This window comes from Eucyclogobius newberryi, unplaced genomic scaffold (assembly GCF_026437365.1).
Source record: "Eucyclogobius newberryi isolate DKJ021-1_F unplaced genomic scaffold, fEucNew1.0.hap1 SCAF_19, whole genome shotgun sequence".
Lineage (NCBI taxonomy): Eukaryota > Metazoa > Chordata > Actinopteri > Gobiiformes > Gobiidae > Eucyclogobius > Eucyclogobius newberryi.
The window spans coordinates 27,734,829-27,761,630 of record NW_027315823.1 but is presented as its reverse complement, the minus strand read 5'-3'; the positions used below and the strand labels follow the sequence as shown (position 1 = coordinate 27,761,630).

At 41.8% G+C, this 26,802-nt stretch overlaps 1 protein-coding gene across 1 annotated transcript; it reads right to left on the bottom strand.

The window, feature by feature from the left end:
* Positions 1 to 7,002: 7,002 nt before the first annotated feature.
* On the bottom strand, positions 7,003 to 24,477 carry nab2 (NGFI-A binding protein 2 (EGR1 binding protein 2)). The gene is made up of 8 exons (XM_072452549.1): positions 24,218 to 24,477; positions 21,417 to 21,770; positions 20,063 to 20,579; positions 17,825 to 17,958; positions 16,980 to 17,031; positions 16,765 to 16,873; positions 16,455 to 16,640; positions 7,003 to 7,110 (listed from the first exon to the last, which is right to left on the bottom strand). The coding sequence occupies exons 2-8, from the start codon at positions 21,764 to 21,766 to the stop codon at positions 7,022 to 7,024; spliced, it is 1,437 nt and encodes a 478-aa protein (XP_072308650.1). The 5' UTR covers positions 21,767 to 21,770; positions 24,218 to 24,477; the 3' UTR covers positions 7,003 to 7,021.
* Positions 24,478 to 26,802: the final 2,325 nt, after the last annotated feature.

Here is a 26,802-nt window from a genome sequence, read left to right as displayed (position 1 = left end):
GTGGTGCGTGTTCTGCGTGTGAGTTTGTCCGGTCAGCTGTCCGCGCCGGGGCCCGTGTTACCGCGGAAATAACGGGCGCTAAGAATAGAAGACGCGACTCTCCAATTAGAGACGGTGACAGATGATCGGCCGCGTGTCATCTCCTGCCAAACACTCGCGCAGAAAACTCCAGAAGCCATGGGCGCTTCAGTGCGTCCATGTGACCTCCATGTGTTCAGAGGCTCTTTCACTTTTCACCTCCGAATTAACCCGATTTTAACCTCAGCCATTTCATGTTTGAAGAAGCGCACAGTATTTCAGATAAACTTTCATAAAGAATAAATGTTCTTCACGCCACCATTTTAATATGGTATTTTTATAACTACATATATAAGACTTGACTCATAATGAACAAATAGTTTAGAAAAAACTATTCACAAGTTCAACACTGTAGCTGAATAGGGAAAACATTATATTTAAAGTTATTTTTGGGAAAAAATCAATAAAAAATGGACAGGTTTAAACTTCTTACTTAAATTTGTTGATATGTTAGATGCAATTTTTTTTTTTTTTTTTTTCTTCATAGTATTTGTCTGGTCTAGACCTACTGTTGCACTGGCCCAGTCCTGATTTAATCTTTTTTTAGTTAATTTAATTCTAATTTAGCCCTGGTTTTAGTCCTTGTTAAATCTATCTTTAATCCTGGTTTATTCCTGGTTTATCCTCGCTTTAGTCCTGAATGAGCCTTGGATTATATTAGTCAACTAGGCTTACCATAAATTAAATCAAATCATAACAGTTTGCCTTTTTACATAATACTAAACTAAACTATTTGTCATTGAAATCTTACTAAACATTTGCATACATGTTATAAAACAGGCTTAGAATCAGATATCAACAAATCCTTCCTTAAAATCTTGTCAAAGCTGCATGATTAGAAGGTTTGGTGTCTTTAAAGATCTCTATATTCCTATTAGAAAAACATATAATATAATAATGCAGATTGAACAATTTAAGTAGTCGCTAGGACAGATTCATTCTTAAACTATTGGTTCATAATATAGTCTTAACAAAACGGTACCAGCAATTTAGTTTACTGCCGTTACTACCTTTATTTAACCATGAAAATGGTCCAGCACGTGGAGAAGATGGTCCAGCACGTGGAGAAGATGATCCAGCAGGTGGAGAAGATGGTCCAGCACGTGGAGAAGATGGTCCAGCACGTGGAGAAGATGGTCCAGCACGTGGAGAAGATGGTCCAGCACGTGGAGAAGATGGTCCAGCACGTGGAGAAGATGGTCCAGCACGTGGAGAAGATGGTCCAGCACGTGGAGAAGATGGTCCAGCACGTGGAGAAGATGGTCCAGCACGTGAAGAAGATGGTCCAGCACATGGAGAAGATGGTCCAGCACGTGAAGAAGATGGTCCAGCACGTGGAGAAGATGGTCCAGCACGTGAAGAAGATGGTCCAGCACGTGGAGAAGATGGTCCAGCACGTGAAGAAGATGGTCCAGCACATGGAGAAGATGGTCCAGCACGTGAAGAAGATGGTCCAGCACGTGAAGAAGATGGTCCAGCACGTGGAGAAGATGGTCCAGCACGTGGAGAAGATGGTCCAGCACGTGGAGAAGATGGTCCAGCACGTGAAGAAGATGGTCCAGCACATGGAGAAGATGGTCCAGCACGTGAAGAAGATGGTCCAGCACATGGAGAAGATGGTCCAGCACGTGAAGAAGATGGTCCAGCACGTGGAGAAGATGGTCCAGCACGTGAAGAAGATGGTCCAGCACGTGGAGAAGATGGTCCAGCACGTGGAGAAGATGGTCCAGCACGTGGAGAAGATGGTCCAGCACGTGAAGAAGATGGTCCAGCACATGGAGAAGATGGTCCAGCACGTGAAGAAGATGGTCCAGCATGTGGAGAAGATGGTCCAGCACGTGGAGAAGATGGTCCAGCACGTGAAGAAGATGGTCCAGCACGTGATGAAGATGGTCCAGCATGTGGAGAAGATGGTCCAGCACGTGGAGAAGATTGTCCAGCATGTGGAGAAGATGGTCCAGCACGTGAAGAAGATGGTCCAGCATGTGGAGAAGATGGTCCAGCACGTGGAGAAGATGGTCCAGCACGTGAAGAAGATGGTCCAGCACGTGATGAAGATGGTCCAGCATGTGGAGAAGATGGTCCAGCACGTGATGAAGATGGTCCAGCACGTGAAGAAGATGGTCCAGCATGTGGAGAAGATGGTCCAGCACGTGGAGAAGATGGTCCAGCATGTGGAGAAGATGGTCCAGCACGTGGAGAAGATGGTCCAGCACGTGATGAAGATGGTCCAGCATGTGGAGAAGATGGTCCAGCACGTGGAGAAGATGGTCCAGCACGTGGAGAAGATGGTCCAGCACGTGGAGAAGATGGTCCAACACATGGAGAAGATGGTCCAACTTGTGGAAAAAAATTTCCCAAAACGTGGAGATGGTCCAACACATGGAGAAGATAGTCCAGCACGTGGAGAAGATGGTCCAGCAGGTGGAAGAAGATGGTCCAGCACGTGGAGAAGATGGTCCAGCACGTGGAGAAGATGGTCCAGCAGGTGGAGAAGATGGTCCAGCACGTGGAGAAGATGGTCCAGCACGTGGAGAAGATGGTCCAGCACGTGGAGAAGATGGTCCAGCAGGTGGAGAAGATGGTCCAGCACGTGGAGAAGATGGTCCAGCACGTGGAGAAGATGGTCCAGCACGTGGAGAAGATGGTCCAGCACGTGGAGAAGATGGTCCAGCACGTGAAGAAGATGGTCCAGCACATGGAGAAGATGGTCCAGCACGTGAAGAAGATGGTCCAGCATGTGGAGAAGATGGTCCAGCACGTGGAGAAGATGGTCCAGCACGTGAAGAAGATGGTCCAGCACGTGATGAAGATGGTCCAGCATGTGGAGAAGATGGTCCAGCACGTGGAGAAGATTGTCCAGCATGTGGAGAAGATGGTCCAGCACGTGAAGAAGATGGTCCAGCATGTGGAGAAGATGGTCCAGCACGTGGAGAAGATGGTCCAGCACGTGAAGAAGATGGTCCAGCATGTGATGAAGATGGTCCAGCATGTGGAGAAGATGGTCCAGCACGTGATGAAGATGGTCCAGCACGTGAAGAAGATGGTCCAGCATGTGGAGAAAATGGTCCAGCACGTGGAGAAGATGGTCCAGCATGTGGAGAAGATGGTCCAGCACGTGGAGAAGATGGTCCAGCACGTGATGAAGATGGTCCAGCACGTGATGAAGATGGTCCAGCATGTGGAGAAGATGGTCCAGCACGTGGAGAAGATAGTCCACGCCTCTTTTTTTCCTTTCAAAAATAGTCTTGACAAATGCTAACTCTGTTATTTATGATTGTTCTCAGATTGATGATTGAGATGATGTCATGGTTTGGTCCCAGTTTGACTCCTGATGCAGGTTTGGTTTGGTCCGTTTTAGTCCTGGTTTAGTCCGTACTTTGACGTGGCTGTGATTCTTTGAACGCATCCTTTTCTATATAAGGACCAGTTTTCCCTTTTGACTGCTCTGTATTTTAGAATGAAATATGTATTTAAATCTTGAGACAACTGTCCCACTGGAAACATTGGACTGAGTTTAATAAAGCACTGCAGGTAGTTTTCGACTTCAGAACGATGTATCTGGGACAAAAAACTTCTGCCATGGACACAATAAATGGATACCTTTGGAGTGTACTTCAGGCAACAGGAAAAAATGTCTTGTGCCGCTATTGCCCGTTTTGTCCCTTCTCTGTGCCATGTTATGTGTTTGTCACATAATTATCATTTTTGCTAATCGATTAGTTCAGCGATTGTCCTTTCGATAATTAGTTGTTTGGAACGCAAAAGTCAAAACTTTGATCAGATGAGGCCGTTTGAGGATCTTGACAGAGCAACATTTAAGGACAAAAGAGTGTTTACACCAAATGCACTTTAAATTTACACATTTTCCACATAATTTAATAACGTTTTAGGTAAATTTGTGACATAAAACTTATTTTCTCAGGTCATGGCATGTTTTTTAACCCAATATATGGACCAGTTAACAATTATTCCATTATTAAAATACTTAATAATAATAATTATCATCATTATTATATATTTATTTTATAATCATTTGAAGTATTATCAATTAGTTGTGATTAATTGATTAACTTGTGGCAGCCCTAGTGTAAATATTAAAAAAGTGTATTTACTGTATTTTTAAAATGTTTTGAAATTGCTATAAAACAATCAGAATCTTCATACTAACATTAATAAGTTGACTTGCCCCTCGTAATATGTTGTGACGTCATCTGAAACGCAGCTACATCTTTCGTTTCGGAGTAAAAATAACAGAGCATTCATATCGGCCTCTCATAACACATTTTAGTGCTCGATGGCTGTATGAATATATGAATATGAAATATATTGTATATTGTTTCTTCTGTGCGCCTTCTGAGCAGATGATGCAGGTGAATCATTGACGCTATAGGAGCCAAACAGTGACGCACGTCCACCCAGTCGAAGTAGAACCACACTTTCTCACTCCAGTGCAATAAAATAACATTTATTATGATGTAACAAAATAAATAATCTGTCAAATCTGCAACGTAAGAAACCGACAAGGTCACTGGAGGTCGCGAGAGGAAAGCAGCGGTTCTCATCACATGACTCCGAAGTCTGTGACTAAACAGACACATTATTTTGATTATATTTGTGTGGATCAATTCTATATTAGCAGAGGTGGACAGTACATTCACTCAAGAAGTGCACCATAGTTTTAGTCGTATGCTTGAGTTATATATTTGAAAGTGTGACACAACTCAAAAAGAAAAGTCAATCTTAAAGTATTGGACCTTTTGGGTTTCTGGCACTGCCCCTTCAAATATGATTTTATTTTTCTCATTTTTTTGTCTCTCTTAAGAACACAAGATGCATTATACCCGTGTTTGTCCTTCCAATCAAATGATAAATTAATTACTCTCACTTGGGTAACAGTTTTTCAAAATTAACAGTGTTTCAAAACTATTTATAAGGCATTAATAAGCACTAGTTATTTGTTTCTAAGCACTTTCAAGCATGTATCGCTTGATTATTGAAAATTATTTCAAAAGCAGCTTATTAATGCTCTTTCACACATTGTTTACATGGTTTATTATCACGCAGGTTTATTATATATGACTATTAACATTTATAAAGTGTTATAAGCCATCTACACATGTGAGCAACTGCCTTATAAGTGCATAAACAATTAACTAGTGCTTATTAATGCCCGATTAATACGTAAACCTTATTTCAAAGTGCTACTCTCTTAATTTGTATTCTTACTTGAGTACTATTATTTTGTATGTATCGGTAGTCTCGAGTACTTTTTTTGAGTAAATATATAGCCACCTCTGTATATCGACTGCTATTGTAGTTACAGTTTGGGAAAAAAGCACTTAAAACTTAAAACTAGAAGATCTCACACTTTTTTGGGGGGTTCTAATGAAAACTACTGCTTTTAAGTTGAGGTCCAAACTTAGAAGCTGCTCCATTGAAAAACAAGCAATAACACACACACATATAATACACATTTTACAATAGGTACAATTCCCGAACATGAGCAAATGCCATTAGTGGAAATGTGTGTTTTTTTTTTTTTAGCTAGTCTAGGTTTTTCTCCAAATGTTAGCGGCACAAAATCTACACTTCTGTATCCACAAAAAGCTCTATTTATTTTCAGTGTTTTGCAAAATGTACCACAGTGTCACATGTCCGCACGTTCTACCAGTGTCCACACATCCAACACATTTCTAACCTATCGCTGAAATATTCATTGGTCAAAAATGATCCAAATGTCCTTAACTATTGGACTGAGATGAACAGAGCTTCCTTTGAGAGCGTAAGAATGGGCCGAGGAAACAGGCAAAAAACCACAAAAACGGATGACACAAATTGTACCGACTGTCGAGGACTGGACTGAAATTTTTAAAAATGGAAGGAATCCTGACTTTGTTTAAAAACTGACACATTTGAAGGACGTTTTGGTCAAATGGGACTTTTACTTGAGACATAATGTGCCTTTTTTGTTGTAGTTCTTTTACTTTTTGAATTTGTTAACTGCTCTCTCTGGCCGTGCTCTGTTTTTTTGTGTGTTTCTCCGTTCTCTGTTTTATATTTAACAACTGGAAAAAAATATTCTTAAAAAAAGAAAAGATCAGTAAAGTGTAGTTTTCGTCATACTTAAACCCAACATAATCCTATAAATGGAACTTGACAGTGACACATTTGGTTCTGGATATAAAATTCCCGTTCATTTTCCAAAAAGACTTTAAAAAAAATCTCATATTAAGAATTTAAAGGCAAAATGGGTCAATTATAACAATAACACAATTATATTCAATAAAACAAATGTACTGAAAACGATGCGTCGTCCGTGACTTACTTTGCTGTTTCGTTAGTTTGATGTATATTTTAAAAGGTGCACTGAGTAACTATTGCGTTTCCTGGAATTTTCCACGGTATGGCATTAATCTGCTCTTTAATTCTTGCATTAAATGTTCAGTTGCAGGTTTTATAGCTCCACCGGAGACGTTACTCAGTGTGCCTTTAAATACAATCACGTGTTTTAAAATTGTGACTCACCTCTGTTTAATTGATGGACTTGCAAACTTTAAAACTCATAATATTTCTTTATTTCTTTCTAAAAAGTCTATGGAAAATTAAATAAACGTGTAGGCATTTTATATTTGGAAATTGACAATGTTGCGGCTGCTCCTTCTAAACTTATTTTACAAAGCGATACTGCCACCTACTGCGTCACTGAAGTCAAACAAGTCCAAGGAAAGTCATGGAACAAACTCTTCCTACATTTTACTACAATCTAGAAATGTCATAAGTTCAGATGGACGACGGGAGCGTGTTTAATTCTGAGGACAATTCCACGCGTTGGACAGAAATAACCAAACACGAATCCATGTGTGTTAAACCAATAAAGTTTAGTTTGGTTAGTTTGAATTGGCGGCATGTCCACGTGGAGCAGAGTTTATGAGGGTCCTTTTCATTTGGCTCGATGGTGTGACTCGTCTTTGGTGACACTGGGGCTTCTGCTTCTGCACATGGCCAGAGTTTGTCTGTGCGTGTCGTGTTCTGAGGACAAAAGACACAATTACACTCAAGACAATGGACAGATTGTGTGTTCACCAAATACTGTTACTTGGTTAATTACTTGAGTTACTGCTACTGGAGTAATATTTATTTAAGCGTGAAATAGCTTTTCTTATGCCTGGAATGTTTCACAGTAGCATTAAATGTATACAGCACATTTAATCAGGGCTGTTTTTATTACTATCAATTCCATGAGCAGGGGTCGCCTCTTCACAGATCTGATCTGTAATTTGCCCTGGTGGCGCCACCTACTTGTCTTTTATTGAGACCAGTTTAATGCCGTACTGTGAAACATTCCAGCCAAAGGAATAAACATAAACAGGGACAAACCCCTGACAAGAAAATGTATGTTTTAAAAACAAACAAAAGAAAACTCGATGAATCTGGAACTGACCTGTTTTTTGCCATTCTTATGAATGTTAGTGGCAAAGTGTGTGTTTCAAGCTTTTCTGGTTCTATAAAACACCTGTAATTAAGACGTTTACTGAACTCTTCCACGGCGGGGCTTTACTGGCTCCACAGGAAAAGCTACATAGTGCACTTTTAAAGTAAGGTGACTTGTACTGAGCATAGGCTCTATGCACGGGCTGTCATGCCCTCAGGCTGTGGATCAACACTGTATTTATTAAACTGACTTAATAAAATGACTGCTTAATTTTTGGGAAACAAATTTGGGAAACATATGAAAGGCTAAATATTCACATGTCACTTACAAAAATATAATATTGCCTCAATAACATCTGCCTCGTGAGAGTAAAATCTTTGCCTTTCCACGACTTTCAGGATGATCAGAAACTAGGACTGTTGCCATAGCGATGAACAATTTAAAACAAAATATTATATTTTTTGAATGGGAAAAAGTTGTCGAAATGTTACATAAAACAAGAAGCTTGCAAACGTTTGCAATTGACCCATTTTTAAACAAAGACTGTAAAACTCTTTCCCACCATTCACTCCAAGTCAACTTTAAAACACACAAACTCAGTTGTTTTCGAACTAAAGATTCAGGGAAGAGCTTCTCCCACGCTCATGAAGTCATCATGGTTCGACCAACGCCCCCACAAACACTCATCACTTACAATAGTTAGAAAACCTGTCTGTTTGACCCCGGAAAAGTTGTATTTATCTTTGAATTCATTGTTGTTTTTAGACGTTAAAATGCTGCAGTAACGATGAAGATAGTTTCAGATGGAGGACAGGGGCCATACAATCTACAACTTTTATTATCATCATTACTATTATTACAGATCGTGTTAATAATTTGTCATATTTTCTTGTGTTGTATCATCAGCGGCCAAAGTACAAGTAACAAATTGCAATTACTTAAGTACAATTACAGGACCCCAGTAGCACGTACTAAAATCTACTTAGGGAAATCTTATGACGCGCCTGTTTAAACATGTACTTTAAGAGTAAAAAGTAAAAGCATTCCCCACAGATTTTGAGAAATGTGGTGATTTTGATAAAGAATTGTCGTAATTTGTGGTCAGCTGTAGCAATTCAAATACATTTCCTGGTACTCATTTTTCTAGCTCAAAACCTTTACGCAGGACGTCCCAGGCATTAACTAAAAATAACTCCTCAAACATTCAAAAATGTAGTGGAGGAAATTACAGACCTGTTCTGTGTCAAATGTAGAGTAAAAAGTTAAAGTAAAAAGTATCTACGTAAAAATGACTAAAGTAAAGTAGACCTAAATATTTGTAGTACTATCATTTTACTGCTGTACTTTGTTACTTTCTGTCACTGACAACTATCAGGCCTTTGTGACTGAATCATGACCATCTTCTTTAGCTTTTTTTTAGAATAAAAATACCTGGTGCCATTTCTCTGCCCACTCCTGTCTTAATCTGGAGCTGTGTCGCTGTGACTCAGAACAACGCCCTGAAAATTAACTCCCACACATCGCCCTTCACACCCTCTCTCTCTCTCTCTCTCTCTCTCTCTCTCTCTCTCTCTTGCTGTGTGAGTCTGTTCATCGTCACTCTTGTCAGTCGCTCCTCTCTCTTTCCTCTACTTCTCTTCCCTCTTTCTCCCTTTCCTTTTCCTTGCAAACTCTGCCCCTCTTCTCTCGCCAATCTTTTCTGTTTTTTTCCTTTTCTCTTCCGTTGCTCTCTCCCCTCAACATTTCATCTCTCTGTTTCTCTCCCTCCCACCCTCCCACCCACCCAACCACGCACCCACCCACCCACTCATCTCTCATTTCTTTCTTTCTTTCTTTCTTTCTTTCTTTCTGTCTTAACACTAAAAACAGTTGCTGTAGGGCTGCATAAATTAAAATATCTAATTCCAGTTAGATTTGCTGGAATTTTGTTTAAAAGTTAGGTTTTTCTGTTCAAAGTGCGCATTGTAAAGAACTCAAGAGAGAATCTAACAGACTAATACAAGAATCACACTCATTTCAGGATGTTAGAGGTCTAAAAACTAAAGGGTCAGCAGTTTGTCCTCAGGACATTGTCTAAATAACTACAGTTTTTTTTTCCATATGATGATTGCCCCTGCTCTGTTATTCAATATAATGCATTAGTTTTATATATTTTCTGGGTGTTCAAAGTTCAAAGTTTGTGTCCTGTGTCTGTCCTGGGGCAGACTGGTGGAGGTGAGACTGCCAGTCTGTGCCATTGTCGGCACTCGCCAGATTCACAGTGTGGTTCACAGAGCCGATGAAGTCTTAGTTAACCGTTGTGTTTTAGTTAGATTTACAGTAGACTGTAGGTTCATGGGCGGAGCCGATGGACTGGACCAATGGACTGGAGCGATGAATGGACTGGAGCGATGGACTGGAGCGATGAATGGACTGGAGCGATGGACTGGAGCGATGAATGGACTGGAGCGATGGACTGGAGCGATGAATGGACTGGAGCGATGGACTGGAGCGATGAATGGACTGGAGCGATGAATGGACTGGAGCGATGGACTGGAGCGATGGACTGGAGCGATGAATGGACTGGAGCGATGGACTGGAGCGATGGACTGGAGCGATGGACTGGAGCGATGAATGGACTGGAGCGATGGACTGGAGCGATGGACTGGAGCGATGGACTGGAGCGATGGACTGGAGCGATGGACTGGAGCAATGGACTGGAGCGATGAATGGACTGGAGCGATGGACTGGAGCGATGGACTGGAGCGATGAATGGACTGGAGCGATGGACTGGAGCGATGGACTGGAGCGATGGACTGGAGCGATGGACTGGAGCGATGAATGGACTGGAGCGATGGACTGGAGCGATGGACTGGAGCGATGAATGGACTGGAGCGATGGACTGGAGCGATGGACTGGAGCGATGGACTGGAGCGATGGACTGGAGCGATGGACTGGAGCGATGAATGGACTGGAGCGATGGACTGGAGCGATGGACTGGAGCGATGGACTGGAGCGATGGACTGGAGCGATGGACTGGAGCGATGAATGGACTGGAGCGATGGACTGGAGCGATGGACTGGAGCGATGGACTGGAGCGATGGACTGGAGCGATGGACTGGAGCGATGGACTGGAGCGATGAATGGACTGGAGCGATGGACTGGAGCGATGGACTGGAGCGATGGACTGGAGCGATGGACTGGAGCGATGGACTGGAGCGATGGACTGGAGCGATGAATGGACTGGAGCGATGGACTGGAGCGATGGACTGGAGCGATGGACTGGAGCGATGAATGGACTGGAGCGATGGACTGGAGCGATGGACTGGAGCGATGAATGGACTGGAGCGATGGACTGGAGCGATGGACTGGAGCGATGAATGGACTGGAGCGATGGACTGGAGCGATGGACTGGAGCGATGGACTGGAGCGATGGACTGGAGCGATGAATGGACTGGAGCGATGGACTGGAGCGATGGACTGGAGCGATGAATGGACTGGAGCGATGGACTGGAGCGATGGACTGGAGCGATGGACTGGAGCGATGGACTGGAGCGATGGACTGGAGCGATGAATGGACTGGAGCGATGGACTGGAGCGATGGACTGGAGCAATGGACTGGAGCGATGGACTGGAGCGATGGACTGGAGCGATGAATGGACTGGAGCGATGGACTGGAGCGATGGACTGGAGCGATGGACTGGAGCGATGGACTGGAGCGATGGACTGGAGCGATGGACTGGAGCGATGGACTGGAGCGATGAATGGACTGGAGCGATGGACTGGAGCGATGGACTGGAGCGATGAATGGACTGGAGCGATGGACTGGAGCGATGGACTGGAGCGATGGACTGGAGCGATGGACTGGAGCGATGGACTGGAGCGATGAATGGACTGGAGCGATGGACTGGAGCGATGGACTGGAGCAATGGACTGGAGCGATGGACTGGAGCGATGGACTGGAGCGATGAATGGACTGGAGCGATGGACTGGAGCGATGGACTGGAGCGATGGACTGGAGCGATGGACTGGAGCGATGGACTGGAGCGATGGACTGGAGCGATGGACTGGAGCGATGGACTGGAGCGATGGACTGGAGCGATGGACTGGAGCGATGGACTGGAGCGATGGACTGGAGCGATGGACTGGAGCGATGGACTGGAGCGATGGACTGAATGGACGTTTTATTGACTCAAAATAAAAAGCTGACGACGGGAAAGTCCGCCGCATTAACGTTGAGTGTGAATTTGCACAGGTTTCTCACGCGCGGGGCTTCGAGGGTGCATCGTCGCAGGTTTTAGCGGAAAAGAATGTGTCAAACCCATTTTTCTGAAACTTTTTTCCCCATACATAAATATGTAATATGTAAGCTTGGTTTACATATTTGACCTCGGAGACTTTGACCAGCTCCACACCACGGCCTTTTTGGTCGACAAAGACTTAATTGCAGAAGCGCCACGCAAAGCACCTTGAACACGTCTTTCTCTCAACAGTAAGAGCGGTAAATATACAAATACAAGGAATCTTATACAACAAAACAAACAGTTAGGAATTTGTGCCATAAAAACTTGAACACTATGGGATTTCTCTCCTCTTCTCTCCTCTCTCTCCTCTCACTCTCTTCTCTCCTCTCTCTCTCCTCTCACTCTCTTCTCTCCTCTCTCTCCTCTCACTCTCTTCTCTCCTCTCTCTCACTCTCTCCTCTCCTCTCTCTCCTCTCACTCTCTTCTCTCCTCTCTCTCCTCTCACTCTCTTCTCTCCTCTCTCTCCTCTCACTCTCTTCTCTCCTCTCTCTCACTCTCTTCTCTCCTCTCTCTCCTCTCACCCTCTTCTCTCCTCTCTCTCACTATCTCCTCTCTCTCTCTCCTCTCACCCTCTTCTCTCCTCTCACCCTCTTCTCTCCTCTCTCTCCTCTCTCTCACTATCTCCTCTCTCTCTCTCCTCTCACCCTCTTCTCTCCTCTCTCTCCTCTCACCCTCTTCTCTCCTCTCTCTCCTCTCACTCTCTTCTCTCCTCTCTCTCTCTCTCTCTCTCTCCTCTCACTCTCTTCTCTCCTCTCTCTCCTCTCACTCTCTTCTCTCCTCTCTCTCACTATCTCCTCTCTCTCTCTCCTCTCACCCTCTTCTCTCCTCTCTCTCCTCTCATTCTCTTCTCTCCTCTCACTCTCTTCTCTCCTCTCTCTCCTCTCACTCTCTTCTCTCGCTCTCTCCTCTCCTCTCACTCTCTTCTCTCCTCTCTCTCCTCTCACTCTCTTCTCTCCTCTCCTCTCTCTCACTCTCTTCTCTCCTCTTCTCTCTCTCCTCGCTCTCCTCTCCTCTCACTCTCTTCTCTCCTCTCTCTCACTCTCTTCTCTCCTCTCTCTCACTCTCTTCTCTCCTCTCTCTCACTCTCTTCTCTCCTCTCTCTCTCCTCTCTCTCTCTCCTCTCACCCTCTTCTCTCCTCTCTCTCTCTCCTCTCACTCTCTTCTCTCCTCTCTCTCTCCTCTCTCTCTCTCTCTCCTCTCACCCTCTTCTCTCCTCTCTCTCCTCTCACTCTCTTCTCTCCTCTCCTCTCGCTCACTCTCTTCTCTCCTCTCTCTCTCTTCTCTCCTCTCACTCTCTTCTCTCCTCTCTCTCCTCTCACTCTCTTCTCTCCTCTCCTCTCTCTCTTCTCTCCTCTCTCTCTCTCCTCTCTCTCTCTCCTCTCTCTCTCTCCTCTCACCCTCTTCTCTCTCCTCGCTCTCCTCTCCTCTCACTCTCTCTCCTCTCCTCTCTCTCCTCTCACTCTCTTCTCTCTCTTCTCTCTCCTCTCACTCTCTTCTCTCCTCTCACTCTCTTCTCTCCTCTCACTCTCTCCTCTCTCTCCTCTCACTCTCTTCTCCCCTCTCTCTTCTCTCCTCTCACTCTCTTCTCTCTTCTCTCACTCTCTCCTCTCACTCTCTCCTCTCCTCTCTCCTCTCTCCTCTCACTCTCTCCTCTCCTCTCGCCTCTCCTCTCTCTCCTCTCACTTTCTCCTCTCACTCTCTCCTCTCCTCTCTCCTCTCACTCTCTCCTCTCCTCTCGCCTCTCCTCTCTCTCCTCTCACTTTCTCCTCTCACTCTCTCCTCTCCTCTCTCTCCTCTCACTTTCTCCTCTCACTCTCTCCTCTCCTCTCTCCTCTCACTCTCTCCTCTCCTCTCGCCTCTCCTCTCTCTCCTCTCACTTTCTCCTCTCACTCTCTCCTCTCCTCTCTCTCCTCTCACTCTCTTCTCTTGCTCTCTCTCCTCTGTGCCCACGCTAACGCTCGCTCGCCCGCCCGCCGCTCTGACGTCAAAGCCACAGTCACATGGAGGGGGCGCCGGAGCACACCACCCACGAAGCACTTCCTCTCCTCCCTCGCCCGTCGCCCACGCCTCGGCTTCCTCCTCCTGCCACAACCGCACTCGGGTCTTCCTTTACTCAAGCGCCGACTAAACGCTGGGTTTGAATTCACTCCGAGGAAACAGACGTTTAGCAAAAGTAAAAGTACAATTACTCGTGTTGCTTTTGTTCGGAGCTCAGACCGCTCTGCCCTCATTCGGTTTTCCTGCGCAGACGTTTAAGATCCTGCTGGTTTAGGGAACGGCCCTCTTTTATGTTAACATATTCTAAAACGTAGAAAACTAAATAAAACCAAGAATTTTTCTGGGCTCGTACTGACTTTCTGGGTTGTAATATAGTGAGACATATTGTTATTCCAGACACTTTCATGGTGAGTTTAAGGAATAGAATTGAAAAAATACATCTTGTTTTAGCTCATTTATCATCTACAACGTTTTGAGGTGTCATCCAACCTAACAACAATATGAATGCTACTAGTGGTACTACAAAATATGTCAATACATTTATTAATTTCGCTTTTTCGTATCCAACAAAATCTTAACTGAACAATTTGCAGTTTATTTGATGTGTTCTGCAGGAAAAGACACACAAATGTTCAAATCAAATAAAACATTTTCAATATTGTCAGCGTAAAGCTTTTGTTCTTGTAGACTTTCTCACATTTGCCCTTTAATTTAGCCTTTATCTTTATTTTATTTTAACCAAACAGTGAGAATTGAACTGTGAACTGTCCTGTTAGTGGGTCCACTGATCTTCTCTGTGTTTGTATTTGTCTGATCCTGATGCAGACACTCTGGTCTGAACCAAGTCTGAACTTAGACTAAAACCAGGACCCGGAGCAGTACAAAAACAAAAAAGGTCTACACCCAGGCAAAACCTGGAGAAAACTAGCACAAATCCTGGACAAAACCCAAACAAAACCCGGACAAATCCAGCACAAATCCTGTACAAGACCTGGACAAATCTCGGACAAAACCTGTACAAAAGTTGCACAATACCTGTACAAGACCTGGACAAAACCAGCACAAAACCTGGACAAAACCTGGACAAAACCTGCATAAAAAAGCACAAAAATAGCCAGGCCCTAATCAGATCTAATCCAGGATTAAATTGGGTCTAAATTGGAACTTGAATCAGATCTTAACCAGCACTATAAACTGGGTCCCAAGCAGGTCCTAACCAGGACTAAAGCAGTCCAAAACCATGACCATAACAGAACTAAATCGGACACTTTTTCTTCTCGTAACGTGTAACTCTTCTAGTGCAAAGTGTAATTTCACTCCACGCGTCTCAAACGGAGGCGGCGCGATCCTGACTCACTCCAGCTCGAAATGTGAACCATCAAACGTTCATTGTTGGAGTAAAGGTTAAAGAGGGATCACGGCACCGGGGATATGATCAACACAAAACACCAAGACGACGTCAATGAGTCACTGTCGACGAGCCGCTATTTATTCTCAGAAAATGAACAGCAAAAAACACAAAGCTGTACGTTCAGAATGTTTATGTCTGTCTGTGGTTCATCTGTTCAAATGTGCACGTAAATAGTAATAAACCTTTTTAGAGTGAGCTGTCCCGGGACTAAAGGATGAAAATGAGCCTTAGAAGTGTTCATTAAAAATAAATAAACAGAAAAATAGATGGATAAAATGATAAATAAATAATTAATAAATAGAAATAATAAATAAATGGACTAAGAGATGAAAATGAGCCTCAGAAATGTTCATAAAAAAATAAAAAGATAAATGGATTGATAAATAATAAATAAATAAATAAATAGAAAAACATAAATTAATAAATACATTTAAAAAAAGTAAAATATAAGGGCAATACATCAAATTTTGAAGAATATTGTGAAGGTTGTTTTGAAGAAATGCTAAATTTGAATATCGAGTATCTTTTGTAGAAATAAAAAAAATCTACAAAAAGAGCTGATTAATCATTATTATACATGTTTTTTGTTTATTTTAAGTTTTTATGTTTATTATACATGTTTTTAAGTTTATTATACATGTTTTTAAGTTTATTGTAAATGTTTTTATTGTACATATTTTTAAGTTTATTGCAAATGTTTTTATTGTACATGTTTTTAAGTTTATTGTAAATGTTTTTAAGTGTATTATACATGTTTTTAAGTGTATTGTAAATGTTTTTATTGTACATGTTTTTAAGTTTATTGTAAATGTTTTTATTGTACATGTTTTTATGTTTATTGCCTTCAGACCTTTGCGTTTTGCGCATCACCCACAGCTGAACTGAACTTTCAAAAGAACTTGAAACAAGGGGCCTTTTAAATTATTATTAGGTTAATAAATAAATAAATAGATACCGTATTTTCTGGACTATAAGTCGCACCGGAGTATAAATTGCACCAGCCAAAAAATGCATATTAGAGAAGAAAAAAACATATTTAAGTTGCTCTGGAGTATGAAATGCGGTTGCAAGTGAGAAAATAACAAATAATATCACATATAAGTCGTAAGTATAAGTATATAAGTATAAATATAAGTATAAGTCGCACCCCGGCCAAAACTATGAAAATAGGTGCGACTTATAGTCCAGAAAATACGAAAGACATTTTACTAATAACTAATGTTTTTTTTCTGAACATATGTGATTTCACCTGTGGCGTGGTTTCCCTCTGGCCCCGGGCTGATCTTGGCGGCTCGGTCATGTGACACCATCCTGGCCAACCGCAGCCCTTCGTCCATCAGAGTCTGCTGCATCAGGTGGCGATTCCAGCTCGCGGGATTGGACGAGTCGTTGTGCGGGCGGGGCGAGGGCGACTTGTTGCACTGCGAGCCGACGTCTGAACAAGAGAAGCGTGTTTGAGCGAGGCTGAAGTCCGGCGCCCCCCGATGGCCCTTTGCTACCGCGACAGCGCGTTCACATTGACAACCCGGCGCCGCAAACGAGCGCTCGCGTTCATTTACCGTGCGAGACGCTGTCCAGACTCTCGGCTGAGCTGTCGTCGTCGTTCCGCTGGCTCAGATTCTCCGGACCTTCAACTCCCAAAAGAGACAAGTTTTCAGGCACCAAAATCTGAAACATGTCACAAATTCAGAGCTGACAATTTGTTTCCCAAAAGCAGACGCAAATTTATGACATTGTTGCACGGTTATGACTGAGGAGGAGTGTGGGAACTCACTTCGTGTCTCGGTCTCTTCAAGGGCAGCATGTGATTCTCCTCTGTATTTGTCCTGTAACACAGTCAACATCTTTTATTTTTACGGCTTTAAAGGAGTTTTTGTTCATTTATTGGACTTTTAATATTCTGCGCTGACTTTTGGTAACTATTGAAGACTAGTTTTGATAGATTATATGCTGCTAAAACAAATCCTCTTGCCCTATTGTAGCATTAAATCTTGAATTACTGTATTTTCCGGACATCATAGTTTGGCCGGGGTGCGACTTATACTCCGGAGCGACTTATATGTGATATTTTCAACTTGTTATTTTCACACTGGCAACCACAAGAGGGCGCTCTAGGCTCAAAGCGACACAGAAGAAGAATCGACACTTCCTCTACCTCTGGACTTTGTGGAGTTGTTTAGAAGTGACACAGAGGAAGAATAATTCAATGGATTTAGTGATTTGGGGTAAAACTGATGCTTTGGTAAACTTGTTAGCATGTTCTTTATGCTATAGTTATCTGAATAACTCTTAATATGTTATGTTAACATACCAGACACTTACGACAGGTCGTTGTTTATGCGTCATGTAGCTGAAGGTGTTACGTTAGCATATGTACACTTATTCACCATGTTCTCAAATCTGTTATTATTTCAAGAAGAAATGTCTGTTCTTGCTCCATTTCGACATATATATATGGGTTTTTCTTCTCTATTATTAATTTGGCTGCGACTTATACACCAGACCAACTTATAGTCCGGAAAATATAACTAAAACTGAGAGAAAGCTACATATAATCCACATAACAGACACATTAATGTCATAATCCAGCAGTTTTTGAGTGATTAGTTCCGTTGTTACCTGGCGTGCTTGAGCGTCGAGGTGTAGGCGCACTTCCGGGCCACTTGTCGAGCCAAAGAGAACAGCTCCACACGTCGGAGGAGCAGAGCGTTGTCCCGGATGCAGAACTGCGCCGCGGCCTCGTTTATGATCAGCTGAGTGACAAAACAAAAACACGCGTGAAGTAGATTCAACTTTGTGTGTTTTTCTTAATAAATGTTCCAAACAAGTGTCCTATTACCCCATTCCTGACTGCAAGAATAAAGACAAAAGTTAATTCAAGCACATAAATAAGGACTAGTACTTTTTTAAAAATCTTTTTCTTTAAAACATGTTTCATAAGACGTATTGACTGGCCTATGTTTTGGTCCCATTAAAAGCACTTAAATGAAGACACTACTACTACTACTACTACTACTACTACTACTACTACTACTACTACTACTACTACTACTACTACTATTACAACTACTATTACTACTACTACTATTACAACTACTATTACTACTACTACTACTACTACTACTACTACTACTACTACTACTACTACTACTACTATTACAACTACTATTACTACTACTACTATTACAACTACTATTACTACTACTACTACTACTACTACTACTACTACTACTACTACTACTACTACAACTACTACAACTACTACCACTACTACTACTACTACTACTACTATTACAACTACTATTACTACTACAACTACTATTACTACTACTACAACTACTACTGCTACTACTACTACAACTACTATTACTACTACTACTACTACTACTACTACTACTATTACTACTACTACTACTACTACTACTACAACTACTACTACTACTTCTACAACTACTATTACTACTAATACTACTACTGCTACTACTACTACTACTACTACTACTACTACTACAACTACTATTACTACTACTACTACTACTACTACTACTACTACTAATGTATATAACTAATGTATACATGCTTTAATATAAAAATCACACGGTACTATAATATCACAATATTTTACAGTATAATATTTACTGCAATATTTATATATATGATTCTATTTCTTTTAAAAATGTAGTGACGAGGCTTTGGTTCGAGTCATTACTTGGGATGTGACGATATCACATTTTAGTGTTGCTGTTATTGTAGGAACGATTATTCACGATTACTGAGGACAAACAGCAGTGAAAACTTTCATTTTGTTTCATTCCCGTTGTCTGACTAATATCACTGTGTCCGGCTTTACAACATCCAACTTTCTGAAAGACAAAAAGTCAGCCAGATAAAAAGATACTTAGATTGAATTAAAAATACCTAATTTTGCTTTTAAATTTGTCACAATTATAATGTTTTGGTTGGTGATTACATATCTATATATTATCAATAAAGTACACCTCAAACTTTATCTTGCGACCTGAATAATCACAATTATCAATGAACTGAATAATCTTGACGTTCTTATAGTCATGACTGTCATATTCCAAAGAATTAAGATATATTATTTCTGTGTCTGCTCTGAAATGGTGCAAAGGATCATGGTCTATGTTGTTCTCTCTCTTGATTTTAGCTGTTGCTGCAAAAAAAAAAATTCAATTCAAACAGCCCGGATATTATTGAGAGATACTACAGTGTGATATCCCGATATTTACTATTACTGTTACTACTACTACAACAGAACAAACTTCTACCGCTGGTATTGCCACTACTGCTACTATTGCTTCTACTGTTACTGCAATAAGTAACTAATTGTAGTACTGCTATAAAACCTTCTCTACTGTTGCTGTTTTTAATACTACCATTGTTACTACTTTACTGCTACTGTTACTGCTGTTACTACTTTAACTACAGTAACTACAACTTCACAAATGAATGCAACTCCTCCTCAAACATGAAGTCTATGATCTAAAAGAGTACTTCAAACTTACTAGTGTTCAGTTGTGATACTAAGGACTACACTGCGAAGCACCAAAGATGTTATTTTTTAGACATTTTCAACACAAAATGATAGTACTTTTATCTTTTATACTTTTTGTCTTATGTTAGTTCTGATAAAATTCACAATCATTCTAAAAACAGTTCACAAAAGGTCGTCTTGATAAAGTTGTTTTGTTGTCAGTACTCGCTCAAAAGAAATTATACTAGTTTTAGTATTGATTAGCTATGATTAGACTATCGATTCGATTTTCCATACTTTTGACAACCTTAATGCACACAAATGTCTTTCACTTGTTGCATATCATTAAATGTTGTTACCTCGTGATGCGTGAGCTGTTTGCCCTCCCTCCTTTTGGAATCAAACCGCCCGTAGATTAAACTGTACTTCCTTATCTCCTCCTCTTTGTTTACGTCTTCAGCCCCCATTTTGAAAATATGTCCAACTATCTTCGCCATCTTCTTGTTCATCCTCAGCAGCGTTTTCACCTCGGCGGGATCCGATCGGGCTATGGTCCTCAACAGTCTGTCCACACTCTCCATCACCGCTTTGGTCGTGTCCGGGTCCAGTTGCCCCCCGGACCAGGCCGACAGCGCCGAGGAGGAGCCGGGCGAGGCGGAGGGGCCGGGCGGGCAGGCGGAGGGTAGGGGCGGGCTGGGGGCGTCCTCGTCGGGGCCGGAGGGGTAGCTGCCGGCGTCCTGGTCAGGGCACAGCCAGTGGGGGTCCATGGGGGAGAGCTTGTCCCGGTAGTGCGTGTCCGGAGGCTGCGGAGAGGGCTGCGAGCAGGGGCTTCTGGGGCTGCCGCTGCGCATGGGCGTCAGGCAGGCTCTGTCCTCTCTGGAACACGAGAAAGACATGTGTTTGTTTTGCTGTGACAATCGGTCACCGGGAGAGTCTGATGTTTGCTTTTTAAACCATCACATCACTTACATAATGTAAGTACTTTTTTATTGATCTTGAGTCTTGATACCAATGTTTATCACAGTGATAATAAAAGATGTCACTTTTCTAGAGTCAAAGTTTTAGACAACCGACTGACATTTCAATAACAGTTACTTTATTAAACACTGGGGTCTTAAACTAGTTCTGACAAAGCTCAGTGTAAAACGGTTCACAAAAGATCCAATTGTGTCTTGTCTTGTGATTTTTTCAATTGATATTTGAAATGAGTTTTGCTATCGATTATAGTAGTATCTGATTTTCGATACTTTAGACAACTCGATGGGACTGTGGACTTCATGCGGGGCTGGTTACCATGTGACCAAGTGCCCTGTTTGAGATATGTTTAACGCCATAACGTGGGATGGAACACCCCATGCCAAGCAATAACATCTCCATAGAGAAAAACAGGGATTCCCCACCAGAACAGTTACATATTGCACTTTTATTATGTAAACGTTGATTTTACATTTAAGGTACAGTTCAAGTGCTGCTGGAGCAAACAGAGCACAAACTCTCTCTGAACCAGGAGCTTAGACTTTAGGTAGATATTACTGTCATTCAAGGTAAACATTTAGAACACACACTCATAGAAAAAACGCTTGATGCCTCTCACTCAGCAAAATGCAAAGAGCCGCTGTGTTTAATCACAGTTCTGGGGTCTCAGGGCCAAAGACGCTCTGTTCTGCTCTTTACGCCGCTGTACCTCCTCCCTTCACCAGGATCTGGACGCACCTTTCACACGGAGACCCCGGCTGCCCGTTGCTCAGGCCCTTGCCCGCTCTGGTCCCCGTGCCGTCCACCTTGAACATGGGCAGCAGAGGCACGGAGGACACGGGCTGGCTGAACACGGCGGGGTTGGCGGCCCAGTCCCTCAGCGCCTTCTGCAGACGCCGCACGTGCAGGGGCTTCGTGGCCATTCCCACCAGAGCCATGATCTCCAGAAACTCCTCCTCGGCAGCCTCGCACAGCTGCTGCACGTCGTCGCCGCCCTGCTGGATGAACGTGTCGTAGTAGGAGAGCAGATTGGCCCGCTGCAGCACGCGGTACAGCTGCAGCTCGCCCAGGGTCCGCGGGAGAGTCATGGCACTGCGGAGAAGTGGGGGAAATTGTGTCAGGCTCTAGAATCTCTGCATCTGTTTCTTCACACCGGACTCTTTAATGCAAAAGGACATCAGATGCAATTGCGGTTAGTCAAGATTAATTGGTTTATTAACTGTTGGGGTTATTTAGGTCACAATTAGTGCTGCAGTAGACAGAAGATAATTATGGTTGAATAAAAACATGCTCTGTGCTTTGATTAACTGTAGAATGGAGCTGAGTAGTATTTATATTTCTAAGTATTTCTATAATTTGAGCATGTATCTGTAAGAGCTCTGACAAGACCGTCAAATTATGACTAATAAAGACACCACTGACTGATTAATCGACTAAACAACTAAAGGTCTAGTCACAATATAATCACCAAACGATTATTATTATTATTATTTATTCACTTTATAGTTCAAAAATGCAAACCTAAATGTGAAGTGTCTTTTTCTGGATGTTTATGTCACATTAACGAAAATCATATTTAGGAATAACATTAGCCAACTGTGATGAAAAAATAAATAAATATGGATTTCACTGTTGTTATGCTATGAATAATATTGAATAATTGTTAGATTTACCTTGATTGAACGACTCAATTATAATATAACATTATAATTTCATATTGCGACATTTAAATGCCCCATTATCCATACAATTGACACTATTTATGTTTGCAAAAAGTGTCATTTCAGATCAAATTTTGTCAATTCAAAGTGTTAATTTTTGTGCATAAACCTGAGTTCCGGTTGATTAGAAGACGTTGGTGAAACCTTTGCTGAAATACGGCTGTTCAATCCCGACTCTCGACAGTTTAAATGTGCTTAAACGTGTCCATCTACCATTTTACCTTGCAGAACTCTTTTGAGCTGCCTGTTTCTCTTTATCTATAATTACAGCGAAATTATAACGTTCGGCCTTGGGTGACCCACGCAAAGATCTCCCACAACTTTGGAGTCCCCACCCACAGCTTGGTAATTACAAATGACTAAAGGTTCAGCAGCTGCCCATTCAGATGTAGGCCGGATTTATGTATAGATCTGTCACAAATCACAATAAGTACTATATTCACTCCAATCGTTCAGTATCGTTCAATGCATTTTAGCTGGAACAGTATGTTTTGGAATTCAATATTTATTGTTTTTTTGTTGCAATAGTGGAGAAAATGTTCTTTCTTGGTAATATAATAAGATTTGAGCTGTAGAGTATCAAATAAGGGATTTCTATGACTATTTATAGATGATAAATATGTACTTAAGTAATTAATTCTGCTATTTATTTATTTAAACACAATAGCATACATCTTGAAAAAAGGTTTGCTGGAATTACTTTTAGGGTTTTAGGCTTTAGGGTTATTATCTCAGAGGCAAAATGTAGTTTCAGCAGTTTTGTGATATTTTTATACTATACTTTTTTGTTATAATAGAAATCTTGAACAAACTCCAGTTGATGAAACGCTACTCAGTGTGATTCTAACACTCGCAAATTACTGAACTGACCAAAGCCAAAAATAGACTTTCCATGCCACATTGCAATGCCTTGAAATCACACACAAAACCAGCTTAAGCTTTCAGGGGTGAATTCAAGTCTGTGCATTTGCTCTTTGAATAATATACTCAACATTTGCTTACTTAATCTTGTATTTTGATTAATTCCTGCATGTAAGTTTAGTCCTGTTTTGTCTTGCAACTGAGGCTCGCGCGCTCAGAAGATTCCGTTTTCACCTACCCCCCCCGCCCACATCCCCTCGACTTGGTGTGATCATTTTAAAATTCCGACCCCGAATGATACATGCCAATTTCAACAAGGTAACTTAAAAAACAACAACAACAACAACAACAACAACATTTAAACAACAATCCGCTGATGAAACGTCACTGTCAAATTGTCCGTTTTGCAGTTTTGCACAGGAAGTCCATGAAGTTGTTTCTATTTCTCAACCGTTTTAGAGCAATACTGCGTTTTACAATGAACAAAATGTAAAATGATGACGAATAATGCTGTTCAAGACTAAGCGGAACACATAATAAAAACACATAATATGTCTCCTTTAAACTTTACCGTTAGAGGCCAAACTCCATCTACAGATGTGTGTGCACTTTGGACCTGTGACAACAAACGACCACCGCCTTAAACAATAATGCATATGCTCTACATCGCGAAAAAGAAAGAAGAAACATAAATGCCCACGACAGCAGCAGCAGCAGCAGCAGCAGCAGCAGCAGCGCTCACCTTCTCGCGACGTGATTACGCAGATCGGGAGTCCCCCAACGGCCGACGACACCGCGCGCCCCTACGATGTTCTTCTGACGCGCGCGCAGGATGGACAGAAATAGTTCTCTTTGGCTTTTTTTTTTTTCACTCCAAACGCGCCGACGACACGAGCGCGGCCATCGAACACAAGAAAACAACAAACGCGAGCGTAGACTCCGAGCTTGTTGAATAACCTTGCGGGTTTGTTTTGTGTTTTGCCCACAGCGTCCTCGAGCTCAGGCTGGCGCGGAGTGAATCCGTCTGCATCACAGTCACTGGCAGAAATCCTCCGCGGGCGCACCGTATTGGTTGCTTGGCTGCCTTTTCGCCGCGCGTGTGGGCTGGAGAATGGCGGGGGCGGGCGGACTGCAGCAGCACGCCATCTGACCGAAAAAGAGCCTTCCTCTCCCGGTGGAGAGACGTGGGCGGTGGGCGTGGGGGGGGATGAAATTAACCGCCTGCTGCATCTCTCAAGAAGACTCTGCTCTGACGCTCCGACTTCGTCTTCTGCTGCTCCCATAGTTCACTTCAAACTAGTGTGCATTGAATAGACCTATAACCTATTTATAGATCTGTTATTATAGCCTGTAGTCGGTGCAGTGTTGTCAACATTAACTGCGTAAAACATGTTAAAACTATTATCTATGAGGATACAGTTTATGCCCTAAATGAGGTATTGTTTTTGTTATTTCTACATAAAAAGGCAAAGGCGTTGTTTTTGTCTATGATTATGGGAAACTGTATATGCGAATATTATATTAAATAGTAATCCTAATATAGACAGTGGGTAAAGTAACCAAAAATAGTATTCAAAGAAGAGTAAAGTGACTTATTAATAATAATATTACTCAAGTATAAATAGTGGTGCAAGAAACTACCCAAGTAAGAGTAAAAAAAAGTATTTTGGGGAAACTTACTATATATTATTTGTAAGAGTGACTTTATGTAATTGAAAGAACAAAAAATGCATTGTAGAAAAAGGTTCAGTTGCAGTTGTAGTTATAGTTATGAGGGATTACACCGACATTAAATAATGCACAAAATCTGATATTTTCAAAGAAACACAAACATTTAGAGAACTAAATCATATCGGAAAGAACGGTGCAAGAAACACAAATGTTCAAATCATTTCAAATATACTAGTAAAATTATTGTGCCAAATGTTACTCCAAGAAGTATATTTTCTTGAAAAAGTTACTCACGTAAATTAAAGGTGGTATGGACGATTTTTCGGCGATTTGAGAACGCAGGCGGAAGTGCGCATGCGCCCTCCCCCGTGCGGACTGATACAACACACACGTGCGTTTGTTTATTAGCACGACGGATCACATCGCATCTCTCGTCTCCCGTAGATTTCTGTCCATTTCTGCGTCAGCTCGAAATGTCTTTCTCCGTCTTCATTTTGCCCCGTACACTGAGGGAACTATATTATGATAGATCCATGCGCTTAGGCACGCGGAAACGTGGGGACGAACCTGACGCGGCTGCAGGTGAGCGGTAGGTGCGTTTTATGATTGATACGTGGTGATTTATCCACGCCACGAGTAAATATGATAAAAAAAATTGCTGAAAAAAAACGTCCATACCACCTTTAACTGAGTAAATCTGACGGAGTTAATGTAACTGGGGAAATGTACTGCCCGCCTCTGAATAGTGTGCAATATAGTGCAAATGGCAAAAATACATGCAGTTACAGTAATTATTATTTTAACAATAGCCTGAAAACAAAAGCAAGATTTGACTAAAACAACAACAGCGGGGCATAAACATGAATTATAATGGTAAAAGTAAATATGAACACTTAGACTTGGTCAAACTTTATTGATCCAAAAGTGGAATTACTTGGACACAGTAAATCACACATTTCAATTGAATATCAAAGAGCAAAAAAATTAGGGTTGTAAAAGTCCAAATAATTCAAGTTGAAAAAATAGCAATCGAATATGATTTATAGAATCTAAATTCACACACCTAAGTTTGCACTGACTGAAGAGTCAAATTACTTGCCTAAGGACACAACAGCAGTGTTGAGAAACTTTAAGTTAGATATAGGCCTAAACTGAATGTTTCCATTGATGAAACAGATACTAATTTAGAAAGTTCACAGTATTGTTGCATTAATTCCATACAACGTTTGCTTTAACCTTGGGCATAAGGTCTTACTTACTTACTTACTTACTCACATTAGACTGGCTTGTACAGGCAAATACAAATCAGATTACTACAGTTTTCAATTCAATTGTTATGATAATGATTGTGATATTTTGAGCTAATATAACCACAGGCGTCTGCACTGTTTTAGTCCCTCACTTACCCTGACCATAAATGTACTATAGTTTGCGTGTCTTTTGTTTTTACAAATTCAATCCAGACCCATTGTATACAAATAATAGAAATTTTACACTAAATTACCGAATGCAGGTCATATTATTGCTATTTAGAGTTTTGTAAGTCGTCCTTCTTAAAAAAAGCCTCGAGCACAAATAAACAAATGGTGAGGAACATGGCCTTTCAAAAGTCTGTATCTGTGATGTGCATTTATCATAGAGAACATGTTTGTTTGTTTGTTTGTTTGTTTGTTTGTTTTTTAATCCCAGGGCTCAGAATTGTTTTGCTACACACCTGATTGAAAGAACATAATCATCTGTAAAGAGAAAAGACACATCTAGTTTTTGAGGGGAGAAGCATCAAGTCATCTGAAGTCCCATGGCCTTCAAGTCTAAGTCGAGTCCCAAGTCTTAGTCCCTTTTCTCAAGTCAAGTCTCAAGTCTGACTCGCA

Excerpts from the sequence above, each read along its gene's own strand:
- nab2 (XM_072452549.1), bottom strand. The coding sequence starts at position 21,766 with ATGACTCTCCCGCGGACCCTGGGCGAGCTGCAGCTGTACCGCGTGCTG. Across the intron at positions 17,959-20,062 it reads AACAGCTCACGCATCACGAG|CTGATCATAAACGAGGCCGC; the intron begins GTAACAACATTT and ends TTTGTCACTCAG. Across the intron at positions 16,641-16,764 it reads TCTGGACAGCGTCTCGCACG|ACGTCGGCTCGCAGTGCAAC; the intron begins GTAAATGAACGC and ends TCTCTTGTTCAG.